The sequence below is a fragment of the Stegodyphus dumicola genome, chromosome 5 (assembly GCF_044657685.1).
Source record: "Stegodyphus dumicola isolate Sdum_Otavi_A_Nest chromosome 5, ASM4465768v1".
In the NCBI taxonomy this organism is placed as follows: domain Eukaryota; kingdom Metazoa; phylum Arthropoda; class Arachnida; order Araneae; family Eresidae; genus Stegodyphus; species Stegodyphus dumicola.
In genome coordinates, this window is record NC_140772.1 from 102,664,016 (window position 1) to 102,678,775 (window position 14,760).

Sequence of the window (14,760 nt, forward strand, 5' to 3'; positions counted from 1 at the left end):
AAGGTGGCATATCCATCCTTTAGGGATGTTGTAATCCTCCTAGCCTCTAGCATGATTTAACACAGAACCTCCACCCAACATCTAACCCTGCTATGCACCCAACATCTAACCCTGCTATGCACCCAACATCTAACCCTGCTAGTGTGCAATACAGAGTATTGTCACCCATATGCAGAAAGTCTGGACCAACTGCTCCATATAAAGGATGGATATGCTTGTAACACAGTACAATCTTGTTGTACTTCTGCCAAGGGGTCCTGCTATTGTCTGATGCCTGCTCGTAATTGCTCCTTGGGCATAGCAATTGGTTTCCTGGATTTTCTGGTGATGATACTGAGGCCCCTCTCTCTTCACACTAGTTGGCACACAGAATCACAGTTTGTGATGAAGCAAGATTTGCCAGAAAGCATAACTGTAGACCACTGCTGCTGACCCAATATATGCGCATCACACTAATGTTGTCTTTCCTCATGAAGGAGTGGTCATAGGAGAGAGTATACAACATGCTTCCACACATGTAAGCCAACATTATTTAATTTCCAAGAAATAATTCTTGCAAAAATACAAATGGCAGTAGTATTTGTTCCTTTATGCCACTAGGGTGACATATCCATCCTTTAGGGATGTTGTAATCCTCCTAGCCTCTAGCATGATTTCACACAGAACCTCCACCTTCAGCTTCTTTTACAGGAAATAACACTCTTCTACATGCTTATTGATGTGGTAATTTTCGGAAAAACGTTTTCTTGCCTTGTGACATTCAACTACTTAATCATGACTGTACACACTCAAACAATGACTTGCAGATATTCTATAGTCATTACTGGCTGCCAAAAATTAAAATTTACTGTAATATTTTTCTAAACCAACAATGTAATTTTTATCTTAAACATCACTGTTCGCAATTACAAATAAAAAAACAACATGGGTGCACTGCCTTTTATACAAATAAAAGGTCTTGCTCTCTACCCTAGTTTTTCCTGTGATTGTGCAGCTGTCAGGAGTGAAAATTTGCATATATCAGTAGTAATATCATACTTTCTTATAGCCCTCAAAGGGGCGGATCTTCACAAATGCAACAAAAGTCATATACTCTTATGTCCCACAAAGGAGCAATCTTCATAAATGTAACGAAAGGAATCCATACATTCTTTCTTGGATTCTATTTTAGTGGCACACTACAGTTAACTAGAATGTAAAATGTATTTAATGATATGATTTCAATAAATTATACTGATCCGTTGATCTTCAAGTGACATACTGCACAAATACTCACATTAAATTACCAGGTTCTTTAATTTCATTGACTAATCAATTTAACAGTTAATAACTGCATATGTTAATTTTATTGATTACTCATATGAAGTTTAAAATTATTGAATAAACATCCAAGTAAAACTAAAAATTCCTACCTCACACAATAATGATAATGCAAACAATCATATTTCAAGAAAAAGCTTCATACGCATAACTCAAAGTTCGAAGCAATGATGGAATACCTTCCGTACATTCTTAACTCCCATTCGCATATGCCCTACTTTTATATTTATAAATTATTTTTATGTGGTAACAATATTCAATTCATTTTAATCAAAAATATTTTTATACTGCAACATAATATCACAATTTATCTTCTGGAGACAATTTACATTTGTAGTGTCTTACTTTAAAATAAGAATTTTTGAATCATCTTCTAATTGCTGCTTGCCTCCTAATCAAAGTCAATCATCTACAGCAGATCATTAAGTCCTCTAACTCTTTTTTTCTCCGTATAATGCATGCTCATGAAGCATGACGTGGTATAACTCGAAGTGCCTAATTTACAGTATCCGATTATATAAACAAATATTTTATTCGTCGCTGGCAACAATTTTGTCACATTTGTACTTGTCATATATATAAATTCTTTATTGCAAATGTTCATCCTGGAATGTTTTCTTTATGGCACCCTTTCCATTCAATTAGTTATTTTGCTTATATGTTTTCTTAACCATAATACCAGAAATTTTAAGTTTGCTAAACGATGATACTGTAAAAAGGTTATGTTACCAAGAATACAATATTTATGTCTTTTCAATAAAGTGAATGCTCTCAGTTTAGAAAGTTAAGATTTTCCTTCAGTTTTCGAACATGCTAAAAGTTATATTTTATGAAACACATACATACCCTTGCATTGCCAAGGGCTTTTTTTGTAACAGATATTGGCTTAAATGCTGACAATGGCTGTCTATCATTCAATAAAACCTAAAAAAGAGAGAAAAAATTATAAGTAAATTTTAGGGAACTATGAAAAAAATGAAAAAATATTTTCTAAGTAACAAACCTCTTTATGCAGGTTTCCAAAACCATAGCCACCCTTTGTAACAGCTTCAGCAACTAGCTGACCCGCAAGCTTATGATGACCATTTCTCACAGCAATATGAATATTTTTAAATATTTCATCCTTCTACAGAAACAGAAAGCATACCAGTCAGAAATGCATTAGAACACAGAAAACAACAATATGCAATAAAAAATCTAATTTTAGAGGATTATGAAATCTAAAAATTATTTTCAGTTGAAATACTATATATATATATATATAAATCTACACTTTAATTCCTATCTTTATGAAACTTGCCACATTCGAAGAAAAAAGAGGAATGTCACTTTCTACATAAGGTTTCATAACAACTAGCCCATCGGGTCCACACCCTTTAAATAAACATATTTTATGCTAATTTAAAACCTTATGATTAAGAACTCAACAACTTGAAAGCTTTGTGTTGCCACTCTGCAAAGCATCAGATACATGCTCAAATTTAATCAGAAAACTTGGCAATACAAAAAATTGTTGCTATTAGTGGAAACGCAATTATATTAATTTCTCTTGAATTTAATACACAATTTAAGAAAAATGTGTTGCCACTATCCAAATTAAAGTAAGGTATGTTAGTATTTAGCACAGTGTAAAATATTTAAATTTTCAAACACTAACATGCACGCATTAACCCCTTAAGGACCAGCATGAAAAAAATGAAGAGCAGCCACAAGACGAAACCATCCGAAATGGTACACCGCCACTGGTCCAGGCATTTTCAGCAGTTAAGCCTACTTATACAAAAAATTCATATAAAATCGGCATTTTAATATAATGACCTCAATTTTTGAAGTTATGTACTTAATATATATTAAAGAATATCACAATAGAAATAAAAGAAAACATGCAAAATACTAAAATTATAACTATATGCATGAAAATCTATACTATACATATGAAAACAAAATTGCAAATACGAAATTTAAAGAAAATTAAGCAATAATTATCTGTAGGTAATTAAATTCCAATTTAATAATTCTGCTGTGTGTGGAATAATTCAAAACAAGCATTAACACGCAGGACAACGACGGCTTTTTCCGCCAAGCATATGCTGAGCAAGTACGATGCATCACACTACGGGAAAGCTGATGTCTTTCCCCTTCTATAATAAGGCTGTAAACTTACTGTTTAATTTTCTATGTTAAGCTTTAAAATAAATAAGTCTATGTTAAGCTTTAAAATAAATATAAAAAAGGACAACAGGTTCGAGTTTTTCCATTACAGAAGTTCGGCGATGTTACACCCACTATAGTCAGCTAGATGTGTTTTCCCACATTCTCCTAATTAAAAAACCAACATGAATAAATGAAAACATTGAGCAGCATGCACTTCACATTCTAATAACAAAAAACTCAAAGAATAAAAATTAATAAATAAATAAAATAAAATAAAGAAAGAAATTTCTAACTCAAAGAATAAAAAATAAATAAATAAATAAATAAAATAAAATAAAGAAAGAAATTTCTAATGAAATAAACACATCAGTGCCCTTTTAACTTAAAGCTGTTATTCCCAATGTGTTTACACCCAAAAAAAATCTATCGAAACCAGAAGCACAGAACAGAAACTGATGCTCATACATAAAGATCAAAGGCCACATGACTTTTGCCATTGTGAAACAACATGTGAAACAACCAATGTGAAAACTTTTACCATTTAGCACCATCTACTGGCACAAAATTGAAAAAAATCATTTTGTTTTCAAGTTACATATATGCAACACTGGGCTGAAAAGATTGATAGAAGCTCCTCGTGTATATGCAATGCCGGGCTGGTAAGAGTGGAATTTTTGTGCCACACCTACATTATGTTGGTCCTGAATAGTAGGTTAATATGTATGTTATTGCTTGACATTCTTTTTTGCTTTTTGAAAGTGAATTCGTAACAGTCATCACAAAGCATTATTTTTGCTGTGAAATTAATTATGCCATCAAAGCAAAAATTAACTGCTCGGTCAACACTTCAAGCATGAAAGCTTCAGATCTATTCGTATACATATCAGATGCGAAAACAAAAACCGTATGTATCCAAAAGCACTTCAAAAAACAGAATTAAAACACAAACACTTTTTTTCTTTCAAGTAGCATTGCAGCACATTTCAGGGACCAGCTAATTATATTAATAAAAATTACTGAAAAACATTAAATAACAAACTCCAAATTTTATTATTTTAATTCTATTCAGAAGAGAAATCTGGGAAAGGAGAAATAGAGTTACTCAATAAAAGAAAAAAAAAAAAAATAATTAGAATTGAGCTATATGACTTTGAATTACCCTTCTTGTCTTGTCTACTTTGCAATAAGATATTTATTTTTTCTAAATACAGCCTGTGATATATTTTATGCCACTTAATTATAATTAAAAGCAATTAAATACAAATCAACATGTAAAAATAACATATAGTCTGTAGTTTTAAAATAATAAATTTTACATCAAATTTAGGACTTACTCCCCATGAATAGCTGCAACAGTCTTCTTTATTTTCAGCAAATAAAAGATTTAGAGTGTCTTTTGAGACACCAGCTCTCAATGCTTCCTTTATTACATTACCATCAACCTCGGGATATGTTTGATCACAAAACCATACATCCTTAAGGAAATTAAAGCAAACATTACTTTTAATAATAATTCATGTAGATAACAAAATAAACACATTTCTAAGCAAATATAAAATGAAATCTTTAAAAATGACTTGATTACCTTTAAAAATGCATTATTTCCTTCCCTACCGCCTCGACATGAGTTTATAGGCTTCACAGCATGTCCTAGCATTGTCATATTATAACTAGATCAAATAGAACACTGCATAAACATCGCAACATAGCAATGAGTATAAATAACACAATAGGCAGGCAAATCAAATACATGAGAAAAATACTTAACAAGTAATTCATAATACAATAGTTTCCCTTCATATGTATATTTCAATGATGAGATTATAACTCCTGCATTACCTTATCAATAATTATAGTCAAATGTTTTGAGGCTGATACATGTATAATAATTCTCAACAAAACATTTATAGAGTATTCATTTTATGTTACAGCACTTTTTCCTCATTCTCACTTTTGGTTTCCTGCCAGAACACTAATTTCTAGTTTACATGTATTCAAACAAGGTAGAAAGAAATAGTACATAAAGAAAGGTTTTAGAAGGTAGAATCAGAGCATGTTCCGCCTGCTGACAGCTCCGTTACTAGTTGAATCTCTTGATAGTAGTTAACTTGCAGCATTGCGTTTTTCTCATCATTAGGCTTGTCATGCCTCTATTAGGTCTCAATTGCGCACAAACTTGCCCACATTTTGTCTGTGTAGCCTTTGGGCTAACTTAAAATTTACTCAGTTAAGTTAAATTCATTACTTTTGACTTATGGCACAAATGCTGGCCAAGAAAATAGGAGACCCTAAGGTATAGCTTGTGTAGCTTATACGTAAATCCGGCCCTGTTGGTTATGTATCATGAAGACAAGTTATTCTGCTAAATTTCTTGCTTCTATCATGTACTGAGACAATTAAGCCTGATTGTGTTAGTTTAGTTATTATACTTACGTCTATTTCTTGCACATGCTTAACCCGGCAGAAGGCGCACTCCCAACACTGACGTTGGAGATCGTGCCGGGTGACAGCGTCACCCCAATCAGTTTCATTAGGAAAATGTGTTATATATTTTATAGAAATCATTTGATTATAAACAAAAATTGCAATATTTCATTTAGAAACTATACTTCTTAACTTAAAAAACTTATTTCAATATTTAAGAAAAAAATCCATTCAAAATAAGTATATACCTAATCAGGAGTCAGAAGCTAACATACACTTCTGGCAAACATAGGAAGAATGAATTTTACATGAAAAATTATCACATATTTTGCAAGAAATTGTTTTATTGTCTTTGGATCTTGGACACGTAGCATGTCAGCCTTTGTCGAGTTTTGGTTTCTTTGATGGGCGTTCTTTTGATACACTAGAAGTCGCATCATCGATGCTTTCACGAAGCACTTTAGGAAACATTGACATATATTTTGTAATCTCTATGTAAGACGCTGTATAAGAGATATAGCCAAATTTTTTTAGGAATTTTCTACTATTTCCATATTGTAAGGGAGGGGTCTTTGTTGGGAATAAAGCAACTCGGGTATTTATTGCAGTGACGTTCAACACAGTAAAAGACGACCATCGGCCATCTGTTGGTTTTTCGAGATGTCGAATATAACGATAACATTTCATCAACTTTATCTACACCACCTTTTGTTGCATTATGAAAGTAAATTATTTCTGGTTTCTTCGTATCATCACTTTTATCAATGGCATCATCGCAATGCATTGTAGATAACAAAACTACACATTTTGATTTTTTAGGCACATATGATAGATACTATTGTTGCGTTCTTTTAGAACCCAAATATAGATAAATAACCGTTCCTAATTTTTGTTTGGATGAACTTGGTGGGAATTTCAGCCTTGTTTCCGTTCAGGGTTCCTACAATAGTTAACTTCTTTGACAAAAGTTCAAAAAGTGCTCTAATTTCCACATCATTTGTCATAATATTTTTCCAACATAAATATTTGTACACTCTACAATGGATTGTATCATTTTAGCATTGAAAAACAATTCTCAACTTTCTAGAAGCTTCTTTATATTGCGTGCAGTTTCTTTTAATCCTGCTAAATGAGTTATTATAATTTGAGAAGACCTTTTTCACTTTTTGATTTGGTTTTCCATTCCGCCAAACTCTTATTTTTGCTAATAAAAATACTTTTTACTAAATCAGGATTTCCGTCGTCTTCATCATTCTGCTCAAATTCTCTTTCGCTGTTGTAAGAACTGTATATTTCTTTATCAGATTCATTTTTACTATCTTGATCAGTTTCTCCTTCAGAAGACTCAACTTCATCTAATACAGTTCTCAAACGTTCCATCTCTTTTTCATGTTCGGTAAATTTACGTTTGTAAACCATTATCTATCAAATAATCCAACAGAACCACAACGGCAACACACGAGAGCACGAAGCTAAACTTCTACTAATGAAAAATTTCGAAGCAGTAATGGTCGCACGGGGAGACTCAGTCACCCCATTCCCTCATGGATTCCAAGAAACGATTCCTTCTCTCGCAGAAAAGAAAAACAAGCAAAAATAACAATACACATTCCAAGGGGAGTGTCAAACAGGAGGATACTAAAAGGATGATTCATTAAAATGAAATATTTCTGGTTAGGATTGTTGATTTTTGACGCATGGGATGACTATGTGCCCTGCGCGACTTCTCCCAGGTTAAAGCTTACCTGAGCCTGAATAAACCAATTTCCACATACACTTAAGGCCTGTCTACACATAGCGATTTCCTCGGCCGACAATATCTGAGATAGCTCGCCTGTCCACACGGAACAATTTTCTCGTTAGTACAGGAATTCATTGAGCCAATCAGTGTGAAAGAAAGTCTTCCCGCCCTCTAAATTGTCTACTACAATTTGTAAACAAAGCGTTAGGTGTTGTCAAATAGTCAAAATAATGTATGACTATTTTACTTTAAATTGCTACTCTAGCTACAGCTACAGTTTTGTGACTTTTTTTTGAGTTGGTACACAACTACTATACTTTTCACCAGTCGATCTAAAACATGTGCCCAAAGGCCATTCGAAAAATAAAAAGAAAGGCGTTCAAATTCAATAAACACCACACCCATAGGCAAAAAAAAAAAAATAAAAAAATAAAAGGTAACTTTTAAGTCGTGCAGTTCGAATTTAGTGATGGAAAAACAAAATTAAAAAGTCCTTGCAGGAGCAGAAAGTCCAAAATTAAGGTAGGGGATTGAACCCACAATCTTGATGTAGGGAGAAATCCTGCTCTGCTCTTTACCACTGAGCTACGATCGCTCGTGTAGGAGATGTCGGAAAAGCTATGTACTTCGTAATGTGATTGACTCCCATTTTCGGCGAAGTCAACAAGTCTCTGCCCTACTCTTAATCCGGTGCGTAATTTCTCGACTGGAGATTTTGCTTTCCGAATTTTTTCAGAAGTGCAACTGCAGTCTTTCCTAAATTCAGCCGGATTCAGGTTACTGGATGTCCGGGTCTCGGACTTTGTACTGTATATTCTTGATTAAATATTATTAAAATTACAAATTGTTCTGGATAAAAATAAATGCCAAAATGTCATCATTTGCTAACATTGATGTTGCCCCAAGCAATTTTCTTTTCCTTTTTACATTTGGCATAAAGCCAATTTGGTTTCACACTAATGGTCCATGACAGTAAATTTTCTGCTATTCCGTAATAAAACAAATTTAACTTTTTTTTTTAACAAGGCCCAGTTAATCAGAAGATTACCATGTAATGATATTTAGACCTATCAGGTAACCCGTTCAGCCACTACTTAATGAGACCAGGATAAATTATTGTTTCCTGGCTCTACCTACTTATATACTACACTGTTTGACCACCCCCCACACAATTAACCTTTCTATGATGCTTAAAAGATGGCACCATTCATTCAAAATTCGTGTCTTTAGCTCTGATTACATGAAACTGAATAGCCTTCACACCATCATCATTTTTCACTCATCCCAAATCAACAGAAATGCAGAAAATGCCCCCCCCCCAAGTCTGTATAATTACAGACTACATCAGTTTTTTGAGTTTGAAATTAAAATTCTGTAACATGAAAAACTACTAATGACATCACATGAAAAGTTTGCAGGGTTTGTACACATTTCTGCACACAGAAATTAAGTACTTTTAAGGATCATCAATGAAAAAAATTAAGGACCTATGAGCAAATGGGAACTGAATAAATTCAATTAAAATTATTATATCTATGCCTGAACTTCACTTTTTAATACCACCCTAAAAATAAAAGAGATTCGTCAGTAGGATGCATTATCATTAAACATAGCTTAATTAACAGAATTATTAATATGCTTGAGAATAAAATAAATATTATGAAATTTATCAAGTAACATTAAATATTTTACAGTTATAATAACTGGACATATTTTGAAAGAAGGTAAGTGATATTTTAGTTACGTTTTACTAACAGTTAGGTTTTTTTTTTTTTTTTTTTTTAATGTCTCATTTTGTCACATACTTGCTCAGTCTAAAGGTTTAAAAAATAGTAGATTTTATGTCAAGCAGCATATGAGCATTAATATCATAATCAGCATGATTCATAATAAAAGACTGGCTGTTGTCACCGCTCCTGCTTGCTTAGAGAGACAGACCTGCTGATCAGAACAAACCTGAAAGAAATGATGTAGGCACAGTTAAGTAAGTTTTGGAAGTTAGCTGAGCTCTGTCTGATGCAGTTAGTGTCGTAGCTTTGTGTAGAGTTCCAAGGGTTGTAACTCAGTTAATATACTTTAAGGTTCTATTAAGCCACTAAAGCACTAGGGGTGATAAGTTGTTTTGTATTATTTTAAGTTTCACTAGATGCGAAGAATAAATTTTACACAAATTTTTATATTTTTGTGTTCTACCTTGTGACCACTGTAAAGGTTAATGAAAGGGAATAACTCGCTTTAATATTCAAAGATAACTTTTAAGGGTAAGCACTTGTAAATTAGGTATTAGATAACCTTAGTCATTATGGATTTACATAGATACTATCAAATTTAATTTATTTTTTCATAATATTTGTTCAAAAAACCCTATTAATATCATAATCTAATAAAATTTCACAGTTTAAAATACATGCAATTTATGACATTGATTTTTAAACAATATTAGGATTATTACACTTAATGTTTTGTAGCAACAAAACTCAACAAAATAATAATGCGTCTTTTTAATTTGAAGGCCTGTCCAGACATTTTGGCTAATTTATAGCGATTTCCTTCTCCTTAGGCATCTTTTCTAACAATTAGAAATTTGTCTCAGTACGCAAAACAATGTTCTCATTAGTTTCTGCGTGTTTTATCTCCTAACTATCAACCTCTCCCAAATGTACCATACCTATGAGGGTTTACTTGATCTGGTAAAGTTAAATAGTCCCCCCCCCCCCCGAGAGACATGAAACAAATTATCGCTATGTCTGAAAGTAACTATAAATCAGAGGTTTAAATACGGTTCTTATTTAAAAAGAACTTAGAACGCAAAGGCATGTTCCTATGCTAAAAAAAATCAATTACAGCTCGTGGTGATGTAATTATACAAGAAGAATCAAATTCAAACTAAAAATATGGTCAAAAACTAGTTATCAAAGACAAGTGGTCAATTTAATTTCAATTTAATCTGGTTCAGTAACTCTGTCGTCATAATAAACTCCAATGTCGGCAGCGGTAATGGAAAGACTAATAATTACAAATTATCAGAGCTGATAGGAACTAATACAGGGAGTAAGTGGAGGTCAGAAACACACTCTTGTCTTACACACAAAATCCTCAATTTAAAAACCGTCTCAGTGATTTTCCTTCTGGTGAGGAAATAGAAATGGAAAATTATAGCAAAGGCTGAAATTGTTAGAAACTGGGTAATTTATATAATAATAATTGGACATATTTCTGAAGAATAATTTTCTTTCTCTTTACTTATTTAGTTTCTTTCTTCAACACGTTTCCTTTTCACTACAGAATTTTTTTGATTTAATTAAAGATTTCTGTTATTCTAAAAGACAAAATGCATTTAGAATGTATGGAAAAAGCTGTTAATTTTATTTCTTTAGTAATACGAACATTCAGAAGAAATATGAAATAATTATGGTAAGGTCCGGTCACAGAGATGGTGTGGCATAATTTTTAGAATTTAGTGACACACCGAGCAACAAAATCTAGAAATGGCTAAACTTTTAGAATTTGGAGCAGGCATTGGAAGCAGAATTTAGAAGGGCAACAAAATTTAGGATCCACTGAGACTGTGACATGTGGCAAAATGCCTAGCACCAGCCCTGTGTATGATGCATTAAGACATATTTAGATTAATCTTTTGAATTGTCAGTTTTCAATTTCTTTATTAATAAAAAAATTTCTTTCTATAATGTCTGTATATATGATAAGATTAGAAGCATTTTTGATACGAGGGCTATCCAGAAAGTAGATTACGTTTTGGAATAAAAAAATAAACAAAGTATAGGAAACAAATTTTATTATATACAGATGAAAGCCACACTCAAATACTACTTTTCTACATAGTCACCATACAAATTAAGGCATTTATCGTAGCGATGTACGAGCTTGGAAATTCCTTCGTCGAAAAATTCGGCCGCCTGCGCCTTCAACCACTTCGTTACCTCTTCTTGCAGCTGTGCGTCGTCATCAAAACGCTGCATAGCCAGCCACTTCTTCATTGCTGGGAATAGGTGGAAGTCGCTCGGTGCCAGGTCGGGACTGTACGGCGGATGAGGAAACAACTCCCACTTAAAAGATTCAAGAACTTTACGAGTGACATTTGCCGTGTGGGGCCGGGCGTTGTCGTGAATCAACAAGATCTTAGAGCTCAACATTCCTCTGCGCTTGTTTTGAATTGCTCGTCTGAGTTTTTGGAGAGTTTGGCAATACCTTTGAGAGTTTATTGTAGTGCCTCTTTCCAGGAAGTCCACCAAAATTACACCTTTTCTGTCCCAAAAAACAGTCGCCATCATCTTCCTTGCGACATTGTTTGCATGCATTTCTTGGGCTTTTGGGGAGAACTTGTGTGCCCCCACTGCATTGATTGCAATTTCGTTTCACAGTTCACATGTTTCACCCATGTTTCGTCACCAGTAACGATGCGATCGAGTAAAGAGTCACCATCCTTATGGTAAGCGTCCAAAAAGTTCAACGCTGCAGCCATTCGCTGATTTTTGTGGTCCTCTGTCAAGATTTTTGGAATCCATCTTGCACAAAACTTGTGGTAACCAAGCTTTTCGCTGATGATTTCGTGCAACAAACTTCGCGAAATTTGTGGAAAACTCAAAGAAAGTTCCGTTATTGTGAAATTTCGATTTTCACGGACTTTAGCATCGACTTTTTCGAGAAGTTCGGCGGTCACTATGCTGGGTCTCCCACTTCGATCTTCGTCGTGAACATTGGTTCGGCCATTTTGAAATCTTATGACCCACTGACGCACTCCACCTTCAGTGATAATGTTGTCCCCATACACTTCACGAAGCTGCCGATAGATTTCTATCGGTTTACAGTTTTTTGCAGTCAGAAACCTTATTACTGAGCGCACCTCGCGGGATTTTCAATTAACGCAGACATTTCAAACCGTCACAGTATCTGAACGGAGCACAGCACGAACCTCTCACTAGCACGGCTAGATGCAGACTGAGCTGCGCAACGCTCTGACCCCAAGATGGCCGCGCTAGCCCCGCCCCTAGCGGACAGAGAAATGGGAAAAACTTTTACCATGAAAAAATTAAAAAGACGTTTTTAATTAATTACATAGCTATTTTGCTTTTGCTAAAAACTTTCGTAAATTGTGCTTTATGGCATTATACTTTGCCTTTTTTTAAGATTCAAAACATTGCATAATATGTGGCCAAAATAGAACTTTATAATATGACAGTGAAAAATAAAAATGCTTTATTTTAATGTTATTTCTTAAATATAATTCGAATATATTACCATTATTTTAAAGAAATTTATTAGTGTTAGAATGTTCTAAAAATGTTGTCAAAAATTTCTCAGATCTTGTCTCGGAATTAAACATTTTTCACAAAAACTGATCTTAAAATCGCCAAAATGTTGATACGCCACCAAACTCGAGTACCCCACCATTTATATTTTAAATAAGAACAAATTATAGCCCATTCACCCATTCAAAAAAATAACCATATTTCTTAGTGAATCGCTCCCCCCCCCGGTTGACGTAAAGTACTCTGCGCAGTACTGGCTAGGATCTGTACCTAGGCAGTCTCGGCCACGGGGGTATAATATTTCGAGCTTGGCGGTGTTTATACTTGCTTTTCATGGGTTGGGTGGTGTAAGTCCCTTCCACCAGAGTATTGGTAGCCAAATAGCAAACTGGACCATTGAGAGTCTGGTTACTGCTGTCCTTGGTATTCCATGTAAAGACTAAGGTGAGGGGCATCCCGTGTAGTTCTGGCGGGTAGCATTTCAACGTCCGGTCAAAGCGCCAAGTTTATAAGCCCACCCCATCGTGGTCTCTGATCGCTGGGACGGTGGTCTTGGTTGACCAGTGTAGCGGTGGGCCAGTTTTACTGGTAGAGGTCGTTTTTGAAGCTGTTGTGCTGGTGATGTGGGCACTGGGACCTCAGTTGGTGTGTTCTATCACCTCTATGGTGGCTTATATTCTGGTTTGCCTGCCCCGTGCCTGATATCGAGGGATCTCAGTTGGGCTATATCCAGATACCGTAGTGTTCTTAATTGAACGAGGCGGGAATATAAATATAGTTAGTTAGTGAATCGCCAAAAATATTGCTGCAAAATGTTAATTCACACTCAAAATGGCAGTCGTAAAAACAAACAAAAATTTCAGAGTATTAAAATTAAGGACCTTCTGCTGATTTTGGCCAAAATTAAGGACTTTTAAAGACCAAAAATCGATTCCAAAAAACTTAAAGACTTTTAAGGACTCTTAAGGACCGTACGAACCCTGGTTTGGTTTCGTAACACATTTCTACTATACATTAGTTATATAAACTACAATTTTAAAATTGTAGTTTATATAAATACTGCATTCTGATTGTAGTATGATAATGAGCCCAAGGAAGAAATGGGAGATACATTAGGTACTCAAAATAAGTATTGTTTATATTTAACTGAGCCATATTTATATACTTTTATAACTAAAATTGATATAAAAGCTATATGACAAAACATTTTTATTTATAAATGCGTTATTTATACCCAAACCCAACTCAAATGCCATTATGCAAGCCACATTCAGCAACTGTGCTGAAATGCCTTTGACTGCATATTCTTAAGAGTCATGCAATTTTACATTACTCTGTTGTTAAAAGCATAAAAGTTAATTTCATAATATAGCAAAAGACTGAATATGCAATATGAATGAAGTAATCTTACAAATTCATTTTAAATATACTTAATCTCTAATTTTCTTTTTTTTTTTTTACGTGTATTAATAATTACATAAAACTAGTCCATACTCAAATACAAAATAAAAATTATTAGAATACTGTTAATATATTTATCTATCCGTTCTATCTAAAAGAACGGATTTTATGTAAATCCTGTCCAAATGGATTTTTGTTACACAAAAGGAATTTCTCATACATTAGGCTTCCAAATCCAAGTTCAGAATTTTCCTTTATTGTTGCCAAAACTAGATATGAAATACGATGTTGCCAATGAATGCATTTTTCTTTAAAATTATTGAATTGGTAAATAGCTTGCATTTATCCAATGAATACAAACAGCATTTAAATGATAAGGTTAATAATAACATTTATATTTAACTGTTATCCTAAGTTTCATGAAAATAAATGTTCTTATTATGAGAAATA

At 33.7% G+C, this 14,760-nt stretch overlaps 1 protein-coding gene across 3 annotated transcripts in view; it reads right to left on the minus strand.

Annotated features, from left to right (window-relative positions):
* The window catches only part of LOC118190076 (poly [ADP-ribose] polymerase tankyrase-like), a 346,106-nt gene that overhangs the window by 164,662 nt on the left and 166,684 nt on the right, over nucleotides 1-14,760 (minus strand). For all 3 annotated transcript variants that reach the window (XM_085816925.1, XM_085816923.1, XM_085816924.1), the window contains exons 11-14: nucleotides 5,060-5,144; nucleotides 4,809-4,949; nucleotides 2,324-2,446; nucleotides 2,167-2,244 (exon numbers count right to left, since the gene is read on the minus strand). In XM_085816925.1, the coding sequence (XP_085673051.1) occupies nucleotides 2,167-2,244; nucleotides 2,324-2,446; nucleotides 4,809-4,949; nucleotides 5,060-5,144 (427 nt within the window). The remainder of the gene's footprint in view (nucleotides 1-2,166; nucleotides 2,245-2,323; nucleotides 2,447-4,808; nucleotides 4,950-5,059; nucleotides 5,145-14,760) is intronic.